Source organism: Mustelus asterias, chromosome 1 (genome assembly GCF_964213995.1).
Source record: "Mustelus asterias chromosome 1, sMusAst1.hap1.1, whole genome shotgun sequence".
NCBI lineage: Eukaryota > Metazoa > Chordata > Chondrichthyes > Carcharhiniformes > Triakidae > Mustelus > Mustelus asterias.
Window position 1 is genome coordinate 6,825,999 of NC_135801.1, and position 25,150 is coordinate 6,851,148.

Consider the following 25,150-nt stretch of genomic DNA (forward strand, 5'->3'; position numbering starts at 1 on the left):
GGGTGGTGTGTGGGGGGGGGTTGCCTGTGGGGGGCTCTTGGGTGGAGGATGGGGGAGGGGGGCCGGAGGGGGATGTCCATTGCTCAGAGTAATTCAGGGATCTGACATTGGGAAATGGGGGCTGTGGGGGGGGGGGTATCACTGCTGAGAGTCACCCACTCCCGCTCACCTCCCCCTCCCCCCCCCCCTTCCCCCCCCCCCTTTCCCCCCCCCCCCTCCCCCCCCCCTCCCCCCCCCCCCCCCCCCCCCCCCCACCACACACACATACATACTTCAGTCCCCCGATTGGTTGGCAACTCTTGGAGGGCACAACTTACACTCCCGGTGTCCTTGATGCTTGGGGTAGGTCCACCGCTGACCTGTCAAGTACCTAGGTGGAACATGGCGTGATAAGTCTTCCCATGGCAGGGGAATCGTAGTGGGCAGGGGCAGACCACGCAAAGGTCTGTTGACGTCGGGGGCGGGAACTTTCAACCTTGAGGTGAGTGCGACCGGAAAATCCCGCCCTATGAGTGCGACTGTCCCCGTCTAGTGTTGGATTTTATTCCATGTTGTGACTCAATTTTACTGAAGATTCTGGCACTCAGCAAAGAGGAGGATATCCACTCATTGGCCTGGGGTGAATGTCTCACAGAGGGCAGGGTAATAGACTGTCTTATCACCCTCGCCACCTCCCTAATTCTAGTCTTTACCAGCATGCACCTTACCTCGTCACTAGTCCATCGATTGGGGAATGATGGTCGAAGCTGTTTGATGCACACAACTTCCCTCATGTCTTCAAAGGACGGGTCACTGGGCACCAAGTCATGGTACGGGAGCTGGTACTCTTCAACAATGCCTGCAGATGGAGATGGATACCGCATTGACAAATCACAAACACAAGATGCATTTGATCAAAATATATCCTGAGAAATTCCAGATCCCACCTCAAGTACTTCTTTTCTTTTATTCATTCGTGGGACCTGGCATCGCTGCTTGGCCAGCATTTATTGCCCATCCTTAGTTGCCCGAGGACAGTCAACCACATTGCTATTGCTCTGGAGTCACGTGTAGGCCAGACCAAGTAAGGGCGGCAGATTTCCTTCCCTAAAGGGACATCAGTGAACCAGATGGGTTTTATCCGACAATCGACAATGGTTTCATTGTCATCAGTAGATTCTTAATTCCAGATTGTTTTTATTGAATTCAAATTCCACCATCTGCCGTGGCGGGGATTCGAACCCGGGTCCCTGGAACTTTAGCTGAGATTCTGGATTAATAGTCCAGCAATAATGCCACTAGGCCATTGCCTCCACATATTTGTACCTTAGAGGAGCAATGGGAAGGAAACTGGTGAAACCTAACCATAAATGAGTGTCTAGTTAGCACAGCACATGTAGTCTGCTACCATGTTTGGCCAGGCTGACAACCTCTGGGCATCTCGAGCAGCTTTGGAAGGTTGTATCTTTGAAATATGTGTCAAATGTTGGGATTGTTTAGATTTGTTGCTGTGATAAATCGCTCATTCAAATAAAAATCAGTGCGTGACATTTTTACAGCTGTTAGTCCACAACATGTTTTTTATTGATTTCACACTGCTGTCCCTCACCAGCCAGTTAAAGCAAGCTGTAAAAAACCCAGTCCTGTCGCTAACTTCATCAGGTGGACCTACCTCTCTCCCCTCGCAGACAGTTCACAAATTAAGACTCCATCTTCAACACGCACGCATCTATTTTATTCAAACAGATCTAAACTCCGTTCGCACTATTGCTGCTTGTCAGACGTTATGGCTGGAATTTTCCAACCATTGCCACCCCCAGTGAGAGTGGAGAATTTGGCGCTCAGCTCAATCTCCATTCACCGAGAATCCCACTGGCATGAACGGCCAGAAAACTCCAGAGATGACTTAGAAAGCACAAATTCACCTGGCTACAGCTCCCAACCACTGCTTATAATCGTATCAGGAATTCCCCATGTGTAATATCGCTCTGAAAGTGAAATCTAGCCTTCAATTTGAATTATCATTCATAATGATTCCGATTGGTGTGAAAACTAAAACTTACAGAAAATGAAATCTTACTGGTAATTTATTGATTTTGTGGTCGTTCAGTCAATTTAGTTATTTGGGTTTGCCGTTTGCCCATGGGGATGGCAACAATATAAGCTGAGCGAGTGAGACAGGGCAGCCTTACCTACAGACACACAACGGCGAGCTATCTCCCAGAGGATTAGACCAAAGCTGTACATATCTGCCATGATGTACGATTGGAAATGGTTCCGATTGAGACTTTCATCCAGCACTTCTGGAGCCATGTAGCGTTTTGTTCCGACCCTGGTGTTTAGCGGTATATCCACCTCATTGGTGTCACTGCACAGGAAGAGGGAAGAGAGTTATTAACCTCTCATGATGTTGCTCAATGTCAATTCTCTTTAGAATCATTGGGCGGGATTCTCTGTCCCCGCGTACCGCAAGACCGCAAATTCCCGCCCCAGCTCAACTGAGCTTTAAATGATCCGCGCCAGATGTTATCTCGCCCGCTATGATTCCAGCAGCAGGCGAGACAAGGAAGCTTTTGGCCATTTATAGCACAGGAAGAGGCCCTTCAGTCCATCATGTCTGCATCAGCCATCAAGCACCTATCTGTTCTAATTTCCCAGCATCTGGTCCATAGCCATGCACGCCATTGTGTTTCAAGTGCTCATCTAAATACTTCTTAAATGTTATGGCATAGAATGCCTAAGGTACAGAAGGAGGCCACTCGGCCCATCGAGCCTGTACCAACAACGATCCCACCCAGGCCCTATCCCCGTAACCTTGCTTATTTCCCCTGCTAATCCCCCTGACGCTAAGGGGCAATTTAGCACGGCCAATCCACCTAACCTGCACATCTTCGGACTGTGGGAGGAAACCAGAGCACCCGGAGGAAACCCACACAGACATGGGGAGAATATGCAGATTCCACACAGACAGTGACCCGAGGCCGGGATTGAACCCAGGTCCCTGGCGTGTGAGGCAGCAGTGCTAACCACTGTGCCGTCCTGTTATCATAGAGTCATAAAGGTTTACTGCATGGAAATTGGCCCTTCGGCCCAACTTGTCCATGCCGCCTCTTTTTTTAAATCACTAAGCTGGTCCCAATTGCCCGCGTTTGGCCCATATCCCTCTATATCCATCTTACCCATGTAACTGTTGAAATGCTTTTTAAAAGACAAAATTGTACCCGCCTCTGGCAGCTTGTTCCAGACACTCACCGCCCTCTGTGTGAAAAAATTGCCCCTCTGGACCCTTTTGTATCTCTCCCCTCTCACCTTAAACCTATGCCCTCCAGTTTTAGACTCCCCTACCTTTGGGAAAAATGTTGACTATCTAGCTGATCTGTGCCCCTCATTATGCCCCTGGTGTGAACATTCCTGCTTCTACCATCCTATCAAGCAGCGAGATCCAAGTTTAACTATTATATCTGTCAATATTATTTTATTTGGGACATTTCTCAGTATTAGACATGTGAAACTCCTGTGAATGGTCGGAACAAGCAGTGAGTAGCACAGCCACACAGACACAAGCAGTGAGTAGCACAGCCACACAGACACAAGCAGTGAGTAGCAGAGCCACACAGACACAAGCAGTGAGTAGCACAGCCACACAGACACAAGCAGTGAGTAGCAGAGCCACACAGACACAAGCAGTGAGGAGCAGAGCCACACAGACACAAGTAGTGAGGAGCACAGCCACACAGACACAAGCAGTGAGTAGCACAGCCACACAGACACAAGTAGTGAGGAGCACAGCCACACAGACACAAGCAGTGAGGAGCAGAGCCACACAGACACAAGCAGTGAGTAGCAGAGCCACACAGACACAAGCAGTGAGGAGCACAGCCACACAGACACAAGCAGTGAGGAGCAGAGCCACACAGACACAAGCAGTGAGGAGCAGAGCCACACAGACACAAGCAGTGAGTAGCAGAGCCACACAGACACAAGCAGTGAGTAGCAGAGCCACACAGACACAAGCAGTGAGGAGCAGAGCCACACAGACACAAGCAGTGAGTAGCAGAGCCACACAGACACAAGCAGTGAGTAGCAGAGCCACACAGACACAAGCAGTGAGGAGCAGAGCCACACAGACACAAGCAGTGAGTAGCACAGCCACACAGACACAAGCAGTGAGTAGCACAGCCACACAGACACAAGCAGTGAGTAGCACAGCCACACAGACACAAGCAGTGAGGAGCAGAGCCACACAGACACAAGCAGTGAGGAGCAGAGCCACACAGACACAAGCAGTGAGTAGCAGAGCCACACAGACACAAGCAGTGAGTAGCAGAGCCACACAGACACAAGCAGTGAGGAGCAGAGCCACACAGACACAAGCAGTGAGTAGCACAGCCACACAGACACAAGCAGTGAGTAGCACAGCCACACAGACACAAGCAGTGAGTAGCAGAGCCACACAGACACAAGCAGTGAGTAGCACAGCCACACAGACACAAGCAGTGAGTAGCAGAGCCACACAGACACAAGCAGTGAGTAGCACAGCCACACAGACACAAGCAGTGAGTAGCACAGCCACACAGACACAAGCAGTGAGTAGCACAGCCACACAGACACAAGCAGTGAGTAGCACAGCCACACAGACACAAGCAGTGAGTAGTAGAGTCACACAGACACAAGCAGTGAGTAGCACAGCCACACAGACAGTGAGTGCCTTTGGGGGTTTCAGTCTCCGGGTCTCCAGTTATTCGGAAGATCTCAGCCCAGTTCTTGGCAGGTGGTTAGAACATACCCGCTGGGCTGCCTGGGTTAGGGAAATGAAACTCAGCCTAACGTTCCTGTGCCTGATTATCATGTTGTAGACGTCAACGCCCCTCATGATTAAACTGCTCAGTGTGCAATCGCCACTTGTGACAAAGGGGCGGAGGTACCGGCACTCGTGGGGCAGTACAATAGCTAAAAGGGTGATGGATCTGATTTGATTCATTATTGTCACATGTATCGGAATGCAGTGAAAAGTATTGTTTCTTGCGCGCTCTACAGACAAAGCATACCGTTCATAGAGAAGGAAAGGAGAGAGTGCAGAATGTAGTGTTACAGTCATAGTTAGGGTGTAGAGAAAGATCAACTTAATATAAGGTCCATTCAAAAGTCTGACAGCAGCAGGGAAGAAGCTGTTCTTGTTTCGGTTGGTACGTGACCTCAGATGTTTGTGTCTTTTTCCTAATGGAAGAAGGTGGAAGAGAGAATGTCCGGGGGGGCGGAATGTCCGGGGGGAGTCTACGGAAATAGGGCAAACTGGTAGGGAGGCCATGGAACCTTTACAGATTAAAGGGGAGGAGGTGCTCGCTGTCTTGAGGCAAATCAGAGTGGATAAATCCCCAGGACCGGACAGGGTATTCCCACGGACCTTGAGGGAAGCTAGTGCTGAACTTGCAGGGGCCCTGGCAGACATATTTAAAATGTCAGTATTCATGGGGGAGGTGCCGGATGATTGGAGGGTGGCTCATGTTGTTCCGTTGTTTAAAAAAGGTTCCAAAAGAAATCCGGGAAATTATCGGCCAGTAAGTTTGACGTCGGTGGTGGGCAAGTTATTGGAAGGTGTGATAAGGGATAGGATCTACAAATATTTGGATAGACAGGGACTTATTAGGGAGAGTCAACATGGCTTTGTGCGTGGTAGGTCATGTTTGACCAATCTATTAGAGTTTTTCGAGGAGGTTACCAGGAAAGTGGATGAAGGGAAGGCGGTGGATGTTGTCTACCTGGATTTCAGCAAGGCCTTTGACAAGGTCCCTCATGGGAGGTTAGTTAGGAAGGTTCAGTCGCTAGGTATACATGGGGAGGTAGTAAATTGGATAAGACACTGGCTCAATGGAAGAAGCCAGAGAGTGGTTGTGGAGGATTGCTTCTCTGAGTGGAGGCCTGTGACTAGTGGTGTGCTGCAGGGATCGGTGTTGGGTCCATTGTTGTTTGTCATCTATATCAATGATCTGGATGATAATGTGGTAAATTGGATCAGCAAGTTTGCTGATGATACAAAGATTGGAGGTGTAGTGGACGGTGGGGAAGGTTTTCAAAGCTTGCAGAGGGATTTGGACCAACTAGAAAAATGGGCTGAAAAATGGCAAATGGAATTTAACGCAGACAAGTGTGAGATATTGCACTTTGGAAGGACAAACCAAAGAAGAACGTACAGGGTAAATGGTAGGACTCTGAAGAGTGCAGTTGAACAGAGGGATCTGGGAATACAGGTACAGAATTCCCTAAAAGTGACGTCACAGGTGGATAGGGTCGTAAAGAGTGCCTTTGGTACATTGGCCTTTATAAATCGGAGTATCGAGTATAAAGGTTGGAGTGTTATGATAAGGTTATATAAGGCATTGGTGAGGCCGAATTTGGAGTATTGTGTACAGTTTTGGTCACCTAGTTACAGGAAGGATGTAAATAAGATTGAAAGAGTGCAGAGAAGGTTCACAAGGATGTTGCCGGGACTTGAGAAGCTGAGTTACAGAGAGAGATTAAATAGGTTGGGACTTTATTCCCTGGAGCGTAGAAGATTGAGGGGAGATTTGATAGAGGTGTATAAGATTTTGATGGGTATAGATAGAGTGAATGCAAGCAGGCTTTTTCCGCTGAGGCTAGGGGAGAAAAAAACCAGAGGGCATGGGTTAAGGGTGAAAGGAGAAAAGTTTAAAGGGAATATTAGGGGGGGCTTCTTCACGCAGAGAGTGGTGGGAGTGTGGAATGAGCTGCCGGATAAAGTGGTAAATGGTAACTTTTAACATTTAAGAAAAACTTGGATGGGTTCATGGATGAGAGGGGTGTGGAGGGATATGGTCCAAGTGCAGGTCAGTGGGACTAGGCATAAAATGGTTCGGCACAGACAAGAAGGGCCAAAAGGCCTGTTTCTGAGCTGTAATTTTCTATGGTTCTATGGCGTGGGGTCCTTGATTACGCTGGCTGCTTTTCCCGAGGCAGCAGGAAGTGTAGACAGTGTCAATGGATGGGAGGCTGGTTTGCGTGATGGACTGGGCTTCGTTCACAACCCTTTGTAATTTCCCGCAGATGGGGTAAGGCAAGAATAACAAAGTCAGTGAGGAGTCTGTGGCTTTTAAAAGGTGCCGTCCTCACCTGATAAATTTAACAGCCAGGCCCAGGTCGGCAATGCAGCACATCCCATTCTTTTTCACCAAGATGTTTTTGCTTTTCAGGTCCCGATGGGCAATGGCTGGCTTTCCCTGTGTGCCAAAGATCTCCGTATGCAAGTGGCACAGCCCACTGACGGTCGAGTATGCTAGCTTCAGCATGGCTTTCGTATCGAGGGTTGTGGACTTCAAGTAGTCATATAGAGATCCATTTTCGTGGTAGTCTGTGATCAGGTACAACTGGGTCCATGATCCTGTCCCTTTGATGTCAGCAGCAATGAAGCCTAAACACAAACAGCACGAGTATCAGTTTTGCCCAAACAAATTAGCTAAACCTCTCGGCAAACGATCCTGTCAACACTCCCGGAAGAATGTCAAGGCCCTGTCGAGAGTGCTGAGGTGCAAGGAGCGACAAACTTCAGTTACCTTGGAGACTGGAGAAGCTGGGGTTGATATCTTGGGGGCGGCTCGGTGGCACAGTGGTTAGCACTGCTGCCTCACAGCGCCAAGGACCCGGGTTCGATTCCCGGTTTGGGTCACTGTCTGTGCAGTCTGCACGTTCTCCCCGTGTCTGCGTGGGTTTCCTCCGGGTGCTCCGGTTTCCTCCCACACTCCAAAGACTGTTAGGTGGATTGGTCATGTTAAATTGCCCCTAGCTAGGGTAAATATGTGGAGTTACGGGGATAGGGCCTGGGTGCGACTGTGGTCGGTGCAGACTCGATGGGCCAAATAGCCTCCTTCTGCACTGTAGGGATTCTATGAAATGTAAAATAAACTCTTTATAGTATGGGGGAATTCACTAGAAGTTTTCCAAATTACAGAGAAATTACAAAGGTGTTTCTACTTGTTGGAGAGACCACAGATAGAGTCCATAAATGCAAGACAGTCGCTAATAAATCCAACAGGGGATTGAGGGGAAACTTCTTTACTCAGGGAGTAGTGGGAATGTCCAAGATGTTACCACAGAGAGAGGCCGAGGTGAATAGTATAGATGTATTTAAAGGGAAGCTGGGTAAAAAACTGAAGGAGAAAGGAATAGACGGCAGCAGAGAAGAAGCTGCCGGGGGAGGTAGTGGAAACAGATACCATAGTGAGATTTAAGGGGCATCTGGACAAATACATGGATAGGATGGGAATAGAGGGATATGGTCCCCGGAAGGGTAGGGGGTTTTAGTTCAGATGGGCAGTATAGTCAGTGCAAGCTTGGAGGGCCGAAGGGCCTGTTCCTGTGCTGTAATTTTCTTTGTTCGCAAAGTTTATTTATTAGTCACAAGTATAGCTTACATTAACGCCGCAATGAAGTTACCATGAAATTTCCCTAGTCGCCACAGTCCGGCGCCTGTTCGGGTCAATGCACCCTAACCAGTGTGAGAAGAAACTGGAGCACCCGAAGGAAACCCAAGTAGACATGGGGAGAATGTGCAAACTCCACACAGACAGTGACCCAAGCTGGGAATTGAACGAGGGTCCCTAGCACTGTGAGGCAGTAGTGTGCCACCATGCCGCCCCTATCTTTGATAGGTTATTTAGGATGTAATGAAGTACACAGTGAGGGAGGAGGATAGTTTGGAGTGTAAACATTACATGGACTGGTTCTGCATTCTCAACACTCCCTGTGTAAAGAATTCTCAAATTCCCAATTGGATTTATTAGTGACTGCCTTATATTTATATCTCCTAATCTCCCCCGCCCTCCACCCCACCACCCAATAAAGACTTTGCCAGGTCATTCTTCAATCCCCTTTGTTCATGCCAATGGCATCACTCACTCGCTGAGTAACTCTGCCACTTGTGGCATTTTGTGGTAAGCTCCCGTAAACTGCTTCGGACTGCAAGAAAAGATTCCAATGAGCTTTGATAGTGTGGGGCAATGTAGAAAGTGAAAGATAGGGCGGGGAGGGAGAGGGGAGGCGGTCTCTTCTGGGTTAACATCATGCTTTCAGTACTTGAAATGACGAGGAATATTGACATCTCGGCTGTGACATTCAGCCTGTTTCCTCATTTGTTAAGGTTTAGCTAAAGATTATGTGAGGTCCCAGTGGGTCTGAATTCAGCGATCAGTGCTACAAGGTCACCTGAATGAGAGGCACCTAAAACAAAGCCAATATACTCCAGTGAATTGTGGAAAATCAAGAACGCAGATTAGATTTCATGCATTCTGAAAGTCAACTCGAGCCCAGGGAGCAATCTGCATGACTTTGATAGACTGATTTACTCAGCTCTCAGTCCCGGACTTTATCTATCATGATTTAAACTTTCACACCTGTCTGGAATGAACATAGAGCAGCGGGGGGGAAAGAGAGGGGACATCGCCATGGGTGCACCATCACCCCCTTTGAGCGATTGTGCAAAATTTATGCATCGGAGATTGTAAATCACGACATAGTCACCCAATTGGAGGACTTGGGATGGAACTTTCCTGTCCCGCCCACCATGGGAATCGTCGCGGGCGGGACACGGATCATTGAGAGGTCCGTTGACCTCGGACGGGATTTTCCGGCCTTGGGCCGAGCGCGGTTGGAAAATCCCACCCTTCAGGTCTATGGATATCTGAACTTGCCACATTGCAATTATCTCCTCCTGCCTGTAGAGGTGCTGCGGTGCAGGATGGGTACAACACTGCAGCAAACTTGGAAGAGACATTTCCCATTATTAATGTGGCCAAAGGAATTTATTACACAAAAAAAAGACAGGAGGAACTTGTACCTGGAAGATTCTTTCATAAGTTTATGGATAAATTCTATCCTTGATCTACATGCTTGCCATTGTAAAGTTCCTGGGAATGTTTATTAACTAAATTAATGGTGCTTTATTACATTAATTAAAGAAATCTAGGGCCCTATATTGAAATAAACAGGATAAGGATGGGATCTGACCCCAAATAATGACCTACATAGCTGATGGCATCTCTTTCTTATTTATTAAAAACAAGGATAACATGAGGAAAAATAATGTGGCTGTTGTGGTGGCAACAGGAATATTGGTCGCTGGCTCTCCAGCTGGTGAGAGGACCATGCCACCTCTTTCAGGGAAAGCCCACCCGCCACATCTTGTTCCACACAGGCACCCGACTGGGGCAGCAGTGGCCCTTGGAACCCCGCCCTCTCAAAGATGTTGGCCAATCAGAGAGTTTCAGCCCTGTTGAAATGGCAGCTTCAGCTAGCAAATGGTGGCTGCTCCATCTTACAACACCAGCCTAAGGCCTTGGGCATGTCGCTGGAGCCCAGGTCACAGGCGAGGAAGGGCAGGATTGAGGTGGAGGGTGAGGGGGGTCGGGAACAAGGGCTGGGGTAGGAAGGAGGGGGAGGTTTGGCAATGGGTCCCTGTTCCTAATCGCATCTGTGGAGAGAGAATAGAGCCAACATGTCGAGTCTCGATGATCCTTCGTCACGAAGGGTCATCCAAATTGGAAACGTTGGCTCTATTCTCTCCCCACAGATGCTGTCAGACTGCTGAGATTTTCCAGCATTTTCTGTTTTTGTTTCAGATTCCAGCAACTGCAGTATTCGACGGGGCTGGGAGATCCTGCCTGGGGGATGGGTGCCGGAACATTCCGCCCTCAGTATCCGCTCAGAGAATGGTGAACTGGAAAAGTCAACGGCTGGGATTTTGCCGGTTTGCCCCACCCATCGATGGGAGGAGCCAGCTGGTAAATCATGCGAGAGAAATCAGGATCCCACCCGATTTCGCGGCTCTCGCGACTTATGAGAGAGCTGGATTTCCGGCGAGAGGCTGAATAAATTATTTAAATATATTTTAATGAGCATTACTGTGTGTTTAGTGAGCCTGGCGCTCAATTGTCCGGGCTCGCTTACCTTTATGGCCTCGTCAGGAGAGATTCTCTCCAGCGAAGAAAACACCTGCTCCCCATGGACGGGGAACAGTCATGTTGGCCGCACCGGTAGATCCGAAGGCCATTGAAGCCCTCTGCGGAGGCCTAGGGCGAGAGGGGGGTGCTCTTTGGGTAGTGCCAACCTGGCAGTGCCACCCTGGCACTGCCAGCCCAGCACCTTGACAATGCCCACTGGGGGAGGAGGGCAGGGCCTAAGCGGCAGGGCTAGCTGGGCACTGAGAAAAGAATCTTGTAATATTCCACCCAGTATGTGGAATCTCGACAGGTTTGAGTACATTGTGATTTCTGAAGGTTCTCCCACTCACCCACCCCCACCAATCACCCTATTTAGAAAGGAAAATAGCCCAATCCCACCTGGAATTCAATTGGTACTTTGGGAACACTGGAACCACAGATTAGTTTCTCTGACCAGCTGTTCCTAGATCCATAATCTCTTTCAACCCACAACCATCCGAGATCGCTGCATACCTCCTACTTTGACCTCTTAAGCATCTCCAATTTTAACTGCTCTACCATTGGTGGCTGTGCCTTCAGCTGCCAAGAGCAGAAGCTCTGGAATTCCCTCTTTCAGCCTCTCTTCCTTGAGCCCTGATCTGTAAAATATCTTTCTCCAAACCTTTGGTCACCTGTCCTAATATCTCTTTACTTGGCTTAATTTAATTTCATCTAAAATTTAATGTAATGGCGTTGAACGCAGTCCAAAGAAGGTTGATTCATTAGACTGATTCATAGAAACATACAAACTAGAAGCAGGAGTAGGCCATTCGGCCCTTCAAGCCTGCTCCACCATTTATTTTGATCATGGCTGATCATCAAATTCAATATCCTGATTCCCTCTTCTCCTCCATATCCCTCGATCCCTTTAGCCCCAAGAGCTATATCTAATTTCTTCTTTGCATCGCACAATATTTTGGCCTCAATTCCTGGGATGAAGAGCTTGTCTTATGAGGAAAAGTTGGGAATGTTGGTCTATACTCATGAGTAAGAAGTCTCACAACACCAGGTTAAAGTCCAACAGGTTTATTTGGAGTCATGAGAGTTTAGAAGAATGAGAGTGATTTTATTGAAACGTGTGCGATTCTGACAGAGTTTAACGGGACGGAGGAACGAGAGGATGTTTTCCCCCGGTGGGGGAAGGGGGAATCTAGAGCCCGGGGTGGTGGTGGGGGAGGGGAGGGAAGGGGGATTGGCACAGTTGCAGAAAAAGCAGCCGCCTCTTCAAAGTGGAATTTCTTCCCTCAAGAGTATTGTGGAATTCTCTATCCCAGGGAGTGGTGGACGCTGGGTCATTGGATATAGCCAAGGCTGAGATGGACAGACTCTTGAACTGTAGAGGAATCCAAGGCTATGGGGAAACAGGCAGGAAAGGGGAGTTAAGGGCAAGGTCAGAGCAGCCGTGATCTTATTGAATGGTGGAGTAGACCCAGGAATGACTTACTCCTGCTCCAATTTCTTATGTGCTTAATTTCAAATTTTGTGTGATAATACGCTTGTGAAGCACCTTGCAAAGGCGCTATATAAATGCAACCTGTTATTGTTTAACACTGGTGGCAACTCAAAGTGGTCAATAACCAGAATTGTATTAATGTCATTGTGCACAGACCATGAATACATGAGGGAGGATAATTGGTGCAGTCAAGTCTTTTCTGAGCAGCACGCCACACTGACTCACCCAGGATGTTCTCGTGTCTCATTAACACAGTCTGGTAGATCTCCGTCTCTCTGAACCAGCTTGCCTCTTCCATGGTGAAGAAGACTTTCACCGCCACCTTCTCGCCGCGCCATCTCCCCATCCAGACCTCACCGTACCGCCCTTTGCCAATCTGCTTCACCATCTGAATCTGCTTAGCTATCGTCCTTTGCACCTGGCAGATGTTAAGCATGAACAAGAACATCTTTAGCACGCTGCTGGAGATACTATGGGTGCGCACGCACGTCTGTGCACGAGAGAGAAAGGCAGAGACAGAGTTATAAGTTGGCAGAGAGTGATTGGTAAGGTGGGAGATGGCTGGCGAGTGAGTGGATATGTGAGTGTGCGTTTTAGAATGTGTGAGTGTGTGAATGGCCATGTGAGGGTGTTTGAGTGTGTGAGAGAGAGGGAGAGGTTGGGAGAGAGTGAGAATGGGAGAGTGAGAGAGTAAGAGAGTGGGAGAGTGAGAGTGTGAGAGAGAGAGTGAGTGAGTGAGTGTGCCCGCATGTGCCTGTGCACGTGTGTGTGTGCACGTGTGCGTGTGCACGTGTGCATGTGTGAGTATGTGCGTGTGCCCGCATGCATGTGTGTGCGCATGTGCATATGTGCATGTGTGTGTATGTGTGTGTGCACATGTGTGTGTGTGTGTGTGCGTGTGTGTGCGAGTGTTCCTGCACAGACAGGATAGTTCGGGGTCACTGCGTATGCGCAGAGTCCCGCTCGTTTCCCGGGTGTGAATGGGCCCCGCGCCCTGAAATCTAATGATATTCACGCTGGTGGCCCCTGCATTGCACAGAGTGTGGGAGATTCTAATCTGAACTCCCACTGGAAAAAAACAGCGTGAATTACTCCAATTTTCCCATGAATCTGACGCTTGGAATTTTGGGGGGGAGAATTCCACCCTGCACGTCTGATAGATCCAGTAAGAAGTTTAACAACACCAGGTTCAAGTCCAACAGGTTTATTTGGTAGCAAATGCCACGAGCTTTCGGAGCGCTGTCCCTTCGTCAGGTGGAGTGGAGAAGTGCTCACAAACAGGGCATACAGAGACACAAACTCAATTTACAGAATAATGATTGGAATGCAGTCTGCTCCACCTGACGAAGGGGCAGCGCTCCGAAAGCTCGTGGCATTTGCTACCACATAAACCTGTTGGACTTCAACCTGGTGTTGTTAAACTTCTTGCTGTGTTTACCCCAGTCCAACGCCGGCATCTCCACGTCTGATAGATAGATCCACGGAGTAAAATGTGGCTCTTGTAATACAAGTTAATCACCAGGAGAGGGAGTCCGGAACCGCTGCCTGAACTTTGTGACTGCTCAATAAGGTCCTTCAGCGATTCCCCGGGTGGGATGAAGGTTTCATCTTGCTCGATGCCCATGTTGTAGCGTGGCCTGTCCTCCTGTCTCTTATACCTGAAGAGAGAGAGAGAGAGAGCAAAGCCTCATGAAACAGGCTCTGATAGCGGGCAGCCGTTATATAAACAGTGTGTTTACCATTCTCCGGAGCTCTCTCCTGCGTTCCAAATCTCTCATCAAAGTGATGCGTTTGTCAAGCATTGAAAACACGCTGACCCCATTTCAGTGAGAAACGCCACTCTGCCTTTGATGATCCAGTTGATGAATCTTTCTGGAGGTGTCTATTTTTCTCAGATTAATGTCAGGCACTTTTCCGATGGGAAGCCTGATGATAAACACCTGCTGGGTCTGACTGAGCCCCGACTGCACGATTTCCCCACGCGATTTAAACACACTTTACAGATTCCTTTTGGGAGGGGGCACAGGGGAGGAAGGGTAACAGGCCACTAGGTGCGAATCATCACCTGAGGGGTAACACACACAATCACACCACCACGCCAGCAAGCTTAAAGAAATGCTGCATCTTGTTCAGACAGGGTTCGGGAACACAGCATTCCGCCTGCGTTCAGATCACTGCAGGAGGGAGTGACGGGGGGGAGAGGGGTGACAGAGTGAGAGCGCTGGGTGACAGTGTCAGGGAGAGGAGGGGAGTGAGTGTGCGGGAGGGGAGTGAGTGTGCGGGAGGGGGGTGAGTGTGGGGGAGGGGAGTGTGTGTGGGGGAGGGGAATGAGTGTCGGGAGGAGTGAGTGTGGGGGAGTGAGTGTCGGGGAGTGAGTGTCGGGGAGTGAGTGTGGGGGAGTGAGTGTGGGGGAGTGGAGTGATTGTGGGGTAGGGGAGGGAGTGTTGGGGAGGGGAGTGCGTGAGTGTCGGGGTGGGGAGTGAGTGTCGGGGAGTGGGGGAGGGGGAGTGAGTGTGGGGGAGGGGAGTGATTGTGGGGGAGGGGAGTGATTGTGGGGGAGGGGAGTGATTGTGGGGGAGGGGAGTGAGTGGCGGGGAGGGGAGTGAGTGGCGGGGACGGGAGTGTGTGAGTGTCGGGGTGGGGAGTGAGTGTGGGGGAGGGGGAGTGAGTGTGGGGGAGGGGAGTGATTGTGGGGGAGGGGAGTGATTGTGGGGGAGGGGAGTGAGTGGCGGGGAGGGGAGTGTGTGAGTGGCGGGGAGTGTGGGAGTGTCGGGGCGAGGAGTGAGTGTCGGGGAAGGGAGTGAGTGTTGGGGAGTGGGTGTTGGGAAGGGGAGTGTGTGTGTCGGGGAGTGAGTGTCGGGGAGTGAGTGTTGGGGAGTGAGTGTTGGGGAGTGAGTGTCGGGGTGGGGAGTGAGTGTTGGGGAGTGAGTGTCGGGGAGGGGAGTGAGTGTCGAGGCGAGGAGTGAGTGTTGCGGTAGGGAGTGTCAGGGAGTGAGTGTCAGGGAGGGGAGTGAGTGAGTGTTGGGGAGTGAGTGTTGGGGAGTGAATGTTGGGGAGTGAGTGTCGGGGTAGGGAGTGAGTGTTGGGGAGTGAGTGTCGGGGAGGGGAGTGAGTGTCGGGGCGGTGAGTGAGTGTCGGGGCGGGGAGTGAGTGTTGGGGAGTGAGTGTTGGGGAGTGAGTGTTGGGGAGTGAGTGTTGGGGAGGGGAGTGAGTGTTGGGGAGGGGAGTGAGGGGAGGGGAGTGAGTGTTGGGGAGTGAGTGTTGGGGCGGGGAGTGAGTGTCGGGGCGGGGAGTGAGTGTCGAGGAGTGAGTGTCGGGGAGTGAGTGTTGGGGAGGGGAGTGAGTGTTGGGGCGGGGAGTGAGTGTCGAGGAGTGAGTGTCGGGGAGTGAGTGTTGGGGAGGGGAGTGAGTGTTGGGGCGGGGAGTGAGTGTCGGGGAGTGAGTGTTGGGGAGGGGAGTGAGTGTTGGGGCGGGGAGTGAGTGTCGGGGAGGGGAGTGAGTGTCGGGGAGGGGAGTGAGTGTTGGGGAGTGAGTGTTGGGGAGTGAGTGTTGGGGAGTGAGTGTCGGGGAGTGAGTGTCGGGGAGTGAGTGTCAGGGCAGTGAGTGAGTAAGTGTTGGGGAGTGAGTGTTGGGGAGTGAGTGTTGGGGAGCGAGTGTTGGGGAGTGAGTGTCGGGGTAGGGAGTGAGTGTTGGGGAGTGAGTGTCGGAGCGGGGAGTGTGTGAGTGTCGGGGAGTGAGTGTCAGGGCATGGAGTGAGTGTTGGGGAGTGAGTGTTGGGGAGGGGAGTGAGTGTTGGGGCGGGGAGTGAGTGTCGAGGAGTGAGTGTCGGGGAGTGAGTGTTGGGGAGGGGAGTGAGTGTTGGGGCGGGGAGTGAGTGTCGGGGAGGGGAGTGAGTGTTGGGGAGTGAGTGTTGGGGAGTGAGTGTCGGGGAGTGAGTGTCGGGGAGTGAGTGTCGAGGAGTGAGTGTCGGGGAGTGAGTGTTGGGGAGGGGAGTGAGTGTTGGGGCGGGGAGTGAGTGTCGGGGAGGGGAGTGAGTGTTGGGGAGTGAGTGTTGGGGAGTGAGTGTTGGGGAGTGAGTGTTGGGGAGTGAGTGTCGGGGAGTGAGTGTCGGGGAGTGAGTGTCGGGGCAGTGAGTGAGTAAGTGTTGGGGAGTGAGTGTTGGGGAGTGAGTGTTGGGGAGTGAGTGTTGGGGAGTGAGTGTTGGGGAGTGAGTGTTGGGGAGCGAGTGTTGGGGAGTGAGTGTCGGGGTAGGGAGTGAGTGTTGGGGAGTGAGTGTCGGAGCGGGGAGTGTGTGAGTGTCGGGGAGTGAGTGTCAGGGAGGGGAGTGAGTGTTGGGGCGGTGAATGAGAGTTGGGGCGGGGAGTGAGTGTCGGGCAGGGGAGTGAGTGTTGGGGAGTGAGTGTCGGGGAGGGGAGTGAGTGTCAGGGCGGGGAATGAGTGTCGGGCAGGGGAGTGAGTGTTGGGGAGTGAGTATTGGGGCAGGGAGTGAGTGTCGGGGTGGGGAGTGAGTGTCGGGGAGGGGAGTGAGTGTCGGGGCGGGGAGTGAGTGTCGGGCAGGGGAGTGAGTGTTGGGGAGTGAGTATTGGGGCGGGGTGTGAGTGTTGGGGAGTGAGTATTGGGGCGGGGTGTGAGTGTTGGGGAGTGAGTGTTGGGTAGAGGAGTGAGTGTTGGGGAGTGAGTGTCGGGGAGTGAGTGTCGGGGCAGGGAGTGAGTGTTGGGGAGTGAGTGTCGGGGAGGGGAGTGAGTGTTGGGGCAGGGAGAGAGTGTTGGGGAGGGGAGTGAGTGTTTGGGAGTGAGTGTCGGGGAGTGAGTGTCGAGGTGGGGAGTGAGTGTCGGGGAGTGAGTGTCGGGGAGGGGAGTGAGTGTCGGGGCGGGGAGTGAGTGTCGGGGAGTGAGTGTCGGGGAGGGGAGTGAGTGTCGGGAAGTGAGTGTCGAGGTGGGGAGTGAGTGTCGGGGAGGGGAGTGAGTGTCGGGGAGGGGAGTGAGTGTCGGGGAGTGAGTGTCGGGGAGGGGAGTGAGTGTCGGGGAGGGGAGTGAGTGTCGGGGAGGGGAGTGAGTGTCGGGGAGTGAGTGTTGGGGCGGGGTGTGAGTGTCGGGGAGGGGAGTGAGTGTTGGGGAGTGAGTGTTGGGGAGTGAGTGTTGGGGAGTGAGTGTTGGGGAGTGAGTGTTGGGGAGTGAGTGTCGGGGAGTGAGTGTCGGGGAGTGAGTGTCGGGGAGTGAGTGTCGGGGAGTGAGTGTCGGGGCAGTGAGTGAGTAAGTGTTGGGGAGTGAGTGTTGGGGAGTGAGTGTTGGGGAGTGAGTGTTGGGGAGTGAGTGTTGGGGAGTGAGTGTTGGGGAGCGAGTGTTGGGGAGTGAGTGTCTGGGTAGGGAGTGAGTGTTGGGGAGTGAGTGTCGGAGCGGGGAGTGTGTGAGTGTCGGGGAGTGAGTGTCAGGGAGGGGAGTGAGTGTTGGGGCGGTGAATGAGAGTTGGGGCGGGGAGTGAGTGTCGGGCAGGGGAGTGAGTGTTGGGGAGTGAGTGTCGGGGAGGGGAGTGAGTGTCAGGGCGGGGAGTGAGTGTCGGGCAGGGGAGTGAGTGTTGGGGAGTGAGTATTGGGGCAGGGAGTGAGTGTCGGGGTGGGGAGTGAGTGTCGGGGAGGGGAGTGAGTGTCGGGGCGGGGAGTGAGTGTCGGGCAGGGGAGTGAGTGTTGGGGAGTGAGTATTGGGGCGGGGTGTGAGTGTTGGGGAGTGAGTATTGGGGCGGGGTGTGAGTGTTGGGGAGTGAGTGTTGGGTAGAGGAGTGAGTGTTGGGGAGTGAGTGTCGGGGAGTGAGTGTCGGGGCAGGGAGTGAGTGTTGGGGAGTGAGTGTCGGGGAGGGGAGTGAGTGTTGGGGCAGGGAGAGAGTGTTGGGGAGGGGAGTGAGTGTTTGGGAGTGAGTGTCGGGGAGTGAGTGTCGAGGTGGGGAGTGAGTGTCGGGGAGTGAGTGTCGGGGAGGGGAGTGAGTGTCGGGGCGGGGAGTGAGTGTCGGGGAGTGAGTGTCGGGGAGGGGAGTGAGTGTCGGGGAGTGAGTGTCGAGGTGGGGAGTGAGTGTCGGGGAGGGGAGTGAGTGTCGGGGAGGGGAGTGAGTGTCGGGGAGTGAGTGTCGGGGAGGGGAGTGAGTGTCGGGGAGGGGAGTGAGTGTCGGGGAGGGGAGTGATTGTCGGGGAGGGGAGTGAGTGTCGGGGAGTGAGTGTTGGGGCGGGGAGTGAGTGTCGGGGAGGGGAGTGAGTGTCGGGGAGTGAGTGTTGGGGCGGGGAATGAGTGTCGGGGAGTGAGTGTCGAGGTGGGGAGTGAGTGTCGGGGAGTGAGTGAGTCTCGGGGAGTGAATGTTGGGGAGTGAGTGTCGGGGAGGGGAGTGAGTGTCGGGGAGTGAGTGTCGGGGAGTGAGTGTCGGGGAGTGAGTGTCGGGGAGTGAGTGTCGGGGAGTGAGTGTCGGGGAGTGAGTGTCGGGGAGGGGAGTGAGTGTCGGGGAGTGAGTGTTGGGGAGGGGAATGAGTGTTGGGGAGTGAGTGTCGGGGAGGGGAGTGAGTGTCGGGGAGTGAGTGAGTCTCGGGGAGCTGTGAAGTGGCGTATGGAGTATTGGGTCTGATTCAGACGTGGATTCTGCTGTCAGCCACGTGACGGGAAGCAGCACGGAGAGTTGGCCATGCGGATGGTGATGGAGCGGTGAAGCGATGGAAGGATTTGGAATAAAGGATGTGGATATTCCAATTCCATGCTGGGGGCCAGTACAGGTCAAGGTGAAGGAAGAGGTGACGGATGAGTTGGATTTGATATGAGTTGGAAGAACAGGAGCAGAAGGAACAATTACAATATAAAAGAGAGTGCTGTAAATAATTGGTCTTCACTCGATTGTGATCAGGATTTGATATCGGAATGGAACAGACCTGAAGTAGCAGAATATGATGAGGAGAGCGAGAATGATGCTGCAAATAGTCACTGAGATCAGCAGCGCTATGTGATGGCTGCTTCCATCGACAAAATCTGTGTGAGAACAGAGAGAGTGAGTCAGAGTAAAATACTTTGTGATGCTCAAACAAAGGACATGTTAGAGGCTGCAATCCTTTCATTCAGCAAGGCTCAATCTGCTTCTTTTATTAAGACTGGGTAAAGACACACAGTAACATCATTGAGAAATATAACTAGCACTTGTGGAGCATCCTTAATGTAATAAGATTTCCCCACATTGCTTCTCACGACGGAGAGTTAACAAAAACCTGACACCCACTCTGACAGGTTACTCTTTAATTTATCTATTAGTGTCACAGGTAGGCTTACATTAACACTGCATTGAAGTTACTGTGAAAATCCCCTAGTCGTCACACTCCGCCACCTGTTTGGATACACTGAAGGAGAAATTAGCACGGCCAATCCACCTAACCAGCTCGTCTTTCGGACTGTGGGAGGAAAGCAGAGCATTCGGAGGAAACCCACGCAGACACGGGGAGAAGGTGCAAACTCCGCACAGACAGTGACACAAGCCGGGAATCGCGCCCGGGTCTCTGGCGCCGCGAGGCAGCAGCGCTAACCCACTGCGCCACCCGTGCTGCACTAAACGTTTGAGCAAAGAGATATTGGGTGGGATTTCATGGCCTCGCTCATCCTGAAACCGTGAAAATCACGCCCAAGGTCAACGGACCTTTCCGTCGTCCGCCCCTCGCCAGCTCCGATTGCCGTGGCGGGCGGGGTGGTAAAACTCTGGCCATTTTGTCACATGCCGCAGGGCTCGATGGGCTGAATGGCCTTTTTCAGCACTGCAGGGGTTCTATGATTACAGGAGAGAGGGGGAGAGATTTCGGCAGGGGATTCAAGATCTTTGGGCCCAGGAAGGTACCCCACCAACGGTGATGGAGAAGAAAATGGTTAAAATAAGTGGAGCACAGAGAGAGAACTTTCACCCAGTTAAAATTTACACATACAGAACCCTGGAATTTCTTCTTTAATCTAAGTATTTATTATTGATACACGGTGCAAGTGTCTAATCTACATATTTACAAATACTTTTCTTGGACGCCTTCACAAGCAGTCCTTATCACTGAAGTATTTCTCTCCCATTCTGTACTGATGCAGCCTGTTTTGTTGCTTCTAGTCTGTTATTGTACTAGAAAGATAAGGTTATTTCACCCCCTCAGACTATAAAACGTCCTGCTTCCAAAAGGAGTCGGGATGAGCTGAGGTTGAGGTCTGGTTAAATGAGACGCACACAAACCTGGCACATACTTTGATGTCACACCCGTTTTGGGGGAGTCTCTGGTCAAGGGAGTGGCAATGGTACCCGCCCCCCCCCCCCTCTCCCGGCAATGCCACCACAATGCTCTCGCCCTCTCCCCCAACTGGCCCTGGCACCCCCAGACCCCACCTACCCGGCTATGAGTGGTACCCTCATCCCGCAGGTGCAGATCCAGCAGTAGCCACTGCACCTGGTGGCGCTGCTGAGCTCCCACCTACCCCTCTGGCTGATTGGCTGGTGGCTCTGGATCATAGGTGGTCTCCTGTAATACGGACAACAGCTCCAGCTGCAGCCACCTAATTGGCTGCGCTCCTGCCCCCCTCCCCACCCCCCCCCTCACTGTCCCAGGTTCCGCCGACTACCTTAAGTGGGATTATCCTCCCTCCCTTTCAGTTCTGTTGGCAGGGTTCCCGCACTAAATGCAGCCAATAGCATGCAGAGAAATGACCGGGCAGCTTCCTGGTGATCAGCTGCTGGTGTGGGCCCAGTTTTGAGGCTGGCAAATCCTCCAGGTTTTAAATATTCCTGAATCTGATCTGTGACAAGGCATGCACTTCTCTATCTGTTGCACAGCCAGGTTTAAAGGTAAAAACTTCCACAGAAGCTGCCCCCTCAAGTTTGAAGCAATTTTGAGATGGCAGCCGGAATTTTACCGCCACACTCACCCCTGACGCGGCTCACAGAACAGAATTCTCCACTGGCCTCGGGTGGAGTTTTACGAGCCTCGCCCAAGTGAGGTCATAAAACTCTGGCCGCCGCGTTTTAAAAGAAGCACATTGGTGAGAGTTCCATTTCCCAACTCAAGATAAGGAGCCATTGTGACAGAATGTGGAGCCGTACTGCTATTCCCAATTCTCATTTCTGTTCAATAAAAGCATTGGAGAAGTCTCATTATCAGCGCCTTTGCGATATCCCCCAAATTCAATGACAGGAAAGACAGTTCAACTGCATCATCCAGTCCCAAATCGACCTGCCCAGCATCAAGGCAAACTAAAATGGAGAAGACTCAATCAAGGGGGCACCAAACACATCGAGATGGTTCATCAGGTCCAAGCAGACCACATCTAGATAACAAAGACACTTATGTCAGACTCCTATTCATAGACTTACAGCTCAGCCTTCAACACCATTATTCCTACGAGACTCATCTCCAAACTTCATGGCCTGGGCCTCGGCTCCTCCATCTGCAATTGGATCCAAGACTTCCTAACCCTCAGTCAGTAAGGATAGGCAACAACACTTCCTCCACAATCATCCTCAACACTGGTGCCCCACAAGGCTGTGTTCTCAGCCCCCTACTATACTCCTTATACACCTTTGACCGTGTGGCCAAATTCCCCTCCAATTGAATTTTCAAGTTTGCCGATGACAGCACTGTAGTGGGTCGGATCTCAAACAATAACGAGACAGAGTACAGGAATGAGATAGAGAATCTGGTGAACTGGTGCAACGACAATAATCTCTCTCTCAATGTCAACAAAACGAAGGAGATTGTCATCGACTCCAGGAAGCGCAGTGGAGGGCATGCCCCTGTCTGCATTAATGGGGACAAAGTATAAATGGTCGAGAGCTTCAAGTTTTTAGGTGTCCAGATCACCAACAACCTGTCCTGGTCCTCCCATGCCAACACTATAGTTAAGAAAGCCCAATAATGCCCCTACTTTCTCAGGAGACTAAAGAAATTTGGCATGTCAGCAATGACTCTCACCAATTTCTACAGGTGCATCATAGAAAGCATTCTTTCTGGTTGTATCACAGCTTGGTATGGGCTCCTGCTCTGCCCAAGACCGCAAGGAACTACAAAGGGTTGTGAACATAGCCCAATCCATCACGCAAACCAGCCTCCCATCCATTGACTCTATCTACACTTCCCGCTGCCTCGGCAAAGCAGCCAGCTTAATCAAGGACCCCACGTACCCCAGACATTCTCTCTTCCACCTTCTTCCACCGGGAAAAAAGATACAAAAGATACACATACCAAGCGACTCAAGAGCAGCTTTTTCTCTGCTGCCATCAGACTTTTGAATGGACCTACCTTATATTCAGCTGACCTTTCTCTACACCCTAGCCATGACTGTAACACTACACTCTGCACTCTCTTGTTTCCTTCCCTATGTATGGTATGCTTTGTCTGTGTCGCGTGCAAGAAACAATACTTTTCACTGTGTACTAATACATGTGACAATAATAAATCAAATCAAATCAAAATACAGAGATGAACTCCAGGCATTGGAGGGAGCGCAGAAACTTCGAAGCAATCCATCTACCCAACTCTTCAAGCGCCACCTGCCCTTCATGAGACAGATTGTGCACTGGACTCATCAGCCGACTCAGAATCCATCGAATCGCAGGAGAAGCGAGTCATCCTCGATCTCGAACGACTGAATCATAGAATCCCTACAGTGCAGAAGGAGGCCATTCGGCCCATCAAGTCTGCACCGACCACAATCCCACCCAGGCCCCCATCGTCAAACCCCACGTATTTACCCCGCTCGTCCCCCTGACACTCAGGGGCCATTTAGCACGGCCAATCCACCTGCCTCAGAAGAAGAGAAATAAAAGAATACCCTATACTTCATTATCTTCATCAGTGCTCATGAGGTACATAATCTGCTGTCCTTCAACACTCATCAGCCTCAATGCTGCCAACCAGATCCTGACCGCAAAGGAAATGCTGAACAAGATGAACGAGATGAACCCTACACCCATTGATCTTTCCTGAAATAAAGCTATTAGATTTCCACTTCATGGTAGCCATGAAAAAGTGAAGATGAAGACAGTCCTGGGGGGAATATTCTCTTACTGCCGTCCGTTTCTGCTGAAAAAAAGATAGCCCCTTCGTGTGGAGCACCTTGTTCATCAAAATACTTGTGGGACAATTCTTAAGCGGCTCAGACCTCTGCTGGCTGGAGGACCAGGTAAGGGAGTCAAAAGCTAATGAACGTGCTAGACTCTCGGTTTCAATGGGCGAAAATCTCGATATCTAATCATTCCCGAGGCAGAAAGAAAAGATTGTACGATCGCTTTCTCCCAACACCAGCGCAAGATAAATGGTGTGGACGGTCTCCGCTCTGTTGAAGCATTAGCTGAAATTGAGACATGACTCTAGGGGTTTATTTCCCATTTCACTGCTGAACATGCCTGGCTGCAATCTCTCTTACATCGTTTATCAACAGTTTAGCATTTATGCCCAGCACTTTATTTCCTTCTGAAATGTGTGGTTTGTAATGGTTTAAAATGTCAGTATCTATCAATTTGAAACACGTTTGTGAGTTGTCAGCGGGAAGGGGGTATCTGAAGCCCTGACATGACAAGGTGGCGAACATGCTCTGGGCAAACCTCTAGCGATATTACAGGGAAATTCAATGGCCCGCCAGATAGCGTGAATCATACAATTACGCACAACATGACATCCAAGTTATCCCTTATGCAGTGGGTTGCTGGCAATAATAAGTGCAATCAACATGCAAAGCATAGACAGAAGAATGTCAGGGCGGCACGGTAGCACAGTGGTTAGCACTGCTGCTTCACAGCTCCAGGGACCTGGGTTCGATTCCCGGCTTGGGTCACTGTCTGTGTGGAGTTTGCACATTCTCCCTGTGTCTGCGTGGGTTTCCTCCGGGTGCTCCGGTTTCCTCCCACAGTCCAAAGATGTGCCGATTAGGTTGATTGGCTATGCTAAAATTGCCCTTAGTGTCCTGGGATGCGTAGGTTAGAGGGATTAGTGGGTAAATATGTAAGGATATGGGATAGGGCCTGGGTGGGATTGTGGTCGGGGCAGACTCGATGGGCCGAATGGCCTCTTTCTGTGCTGTAGGGTTTCTAAGATTTCTAAGAATAAATGCATGATCAGACTAATTCTGGACAAATGGTTGCTTTAATCTTGGATTAAAGAATCAGAATCATAGAATCCCTACAGTGCAGGAGGAGGCCATTTGGCCCACTGAGCCTGCACCAACAACAATCCAACCCACGCTCTATCCCCTTAACCTCATGTATGGTCCCCCTGATATCAAAGGGGCAATTTAGCATGGCCAATCCACCTAATCCGCACACTTTTGCATTATGTACAACTTAATCTCCAAGTGATTTCTCTCCCGACTTTTGCCAAGCGAAGTCACACACTGCCGCACGACCAGTATTAATCGAACCACCTCCCCCACCTTTTCATGAACAGAAAATGCTGGAAAATCTCAGCAGGTCTGACAGCATCTGCGGAGAGAGAACAGAGCCAACGTTTCGAGTCCGGATGACCCTTCATTAGAACAGAGTCAGAGACTTAGAGAGTCATCCATGTGTGTGCATGCGTGTGTGTGTGCGTGCGTGCATGCCTGCATGCGTGTGTGTGTGCATTTGTGTGTGTGCTCATACATGTGTGCGTGTGCACATGTGTGTGCGCATGCCTCTGCGCATGGGCCCAGGGAAATGTGTGTGATGTATGAACAAGTGGTTGCAATTGACCTATTTTCTTAACTCAGGAAATAA

General features: G+C 51.2%; 1 protein-coding gene across 3 annotated transcripts in view; it reads right to left on the reverse strand.

The window, feature by feature from the left end:
• Positions 1-25,150, reverse strand: part of LOC144490605 (bone morphogenetic protein receptor type-1B) — a 43,381-nt gene that overhangs the window by 2,504 nt on the left and 15,727 nt on the right. Inside the window, exons 4-9 of one of the 3 annotated variants that reach the window (XM_078208480.1) lie at positions 19,323-19,423; positions 13,940-14,078; positions 12,646-12,838; positions 7,108-7,405; positions 2,172-2,347; positions 708-838 (exon numbers count right to left, since the gene is read on the reverse strand). In XM_078208480.1, coding sequence (XP_078064606.1) covers positions 708-838; positions 2,172-2,347; positions 7,108-7,405; positions 12,646-12,838; positions 13,940-14,078; positions 19,323-19,423 — 1,038 coding nt within the window. The remainder of the gene's footprint in view (positions 1-707; positions 839-2,171; positions 2,348-7,107; positions 7,406-12,645; positions 12,839-13,939; positions 14,079-19,322; positions 19,424-25,150) is intronic. The other 2 variants (XM_078208343.1, XM_078208415.1) reach the window with 2 other exon arrangements.